This window comes from Limulus polyphemus, unplaced genomic scaffold, assembly GCF_000517525.1.
Source record: "Limulus polyphemus unplaced genomic scaffold, Limulus_polyphemus-2.1.2 Scaffold6675, whole genome shotgun sequence".
NCBI classification, from domain to species: domain Eukaryota; kingdom Metazoa; phylum Arthropoda; class Merostomata; order Xiphosura; family Limulidae; genus Limulus; species Limulus polyphemus.
Genome location: NW_013672285.1, coordinates 1 through 882, shown reverse-complemented (window position 1 = coordinate 882; position 882 = coordinate 1). Strand labels below are relative to the sequence as shown.

Here is an 882-nt window from a genome sequence, read left to right as displayed (position 1 = left end):
TATATATATATATATATATATATATATATATATGTATCTTAAGCCAGAACAACTTAGTATCCGTCTGTAATATCTGCCCTGATGTGTGGACCACCATGGACAGTGAACGAGAGACTGAGTAGTTTTACACCGTGTGTGCTTGTTAATTTCTGTGAATGTGCAGCAGGAATTCATACGTAGATATGAAACAATTGCACGAGCCAGGACGTTATTTGCAAATACATTTTGCTATACTGTTCCAAGGTGGCGCTCCCGCATTATCTCAGATTTTTTTTCTCACAAACATTTGAAAGCTGATTCTTTCTAGAATGTTTATTCGCACTTCTGGGGGTCAAAGAGGTACTCGAAATATATTTTCTTCTAACAACCTTAGAAGAAGGTATATGATTATAGGTTGCATATACAGCATCGTAACTATGTTGCTTTCTAAATAGAAAATATATTTGTAACAGATTAAGAAAGATGGTTTTCATGGTTAATTTTGCAGGTGTATTTGGGATTTTTGGGAGTGGCCTTGTTGCCCGAAGTGGTGATGGATCAGATATGATTCTGTTGATAGATGATCAAGGGTAAGTTCTTATTGTTGAAATGCCGTTAGTATTATTAGAAAAATGTTGTATAACTAGAATTGGATGCCGTTAGTATTATTATAAAAATGGTGTATAACTAGAATTGGATGCCGTTAGTATTATTAGAAAAATGGTGTATAACTAGAATCGGATGCCGTTAGTATTATTAGAAAAATGCTGTATAACTAGAATTGGATGCCGTTAGTATTATTATAAAAATGGTGTATAACTAGAATTGGATGCCGTTAGTATTATTAGAAAAATGGTGTATAACTAGAATTGGATGCCGTTAGTATTATTAGAAAAATGCTGT

At 33.3% G+C, this 882-nt stretch overlaps 1 protein-coding gene across 1 annotated transcript in view; it reads left to right on the top strand.

Annotated features, from left to right (window-relative positions):
- Window positions 1-573, top strand: part of LOC111089577 — a gene marked incomplete at its 5' end in the record, with an annotated part of 14,327 nt that extends 13,754 nt beyond the window's left edge. The window contains one exon of the mRNA XM_022402343.1: window positions 488-573. Coding sequence (XP_022258051.1) covers window positions 488-573 — 86 coding nt within the window. The remainder of the gene's footprint in view (window positions 1-487) is intronic.
- Between the last annotated feature and the right edge of the window lie 309 nt (window positions 574-882).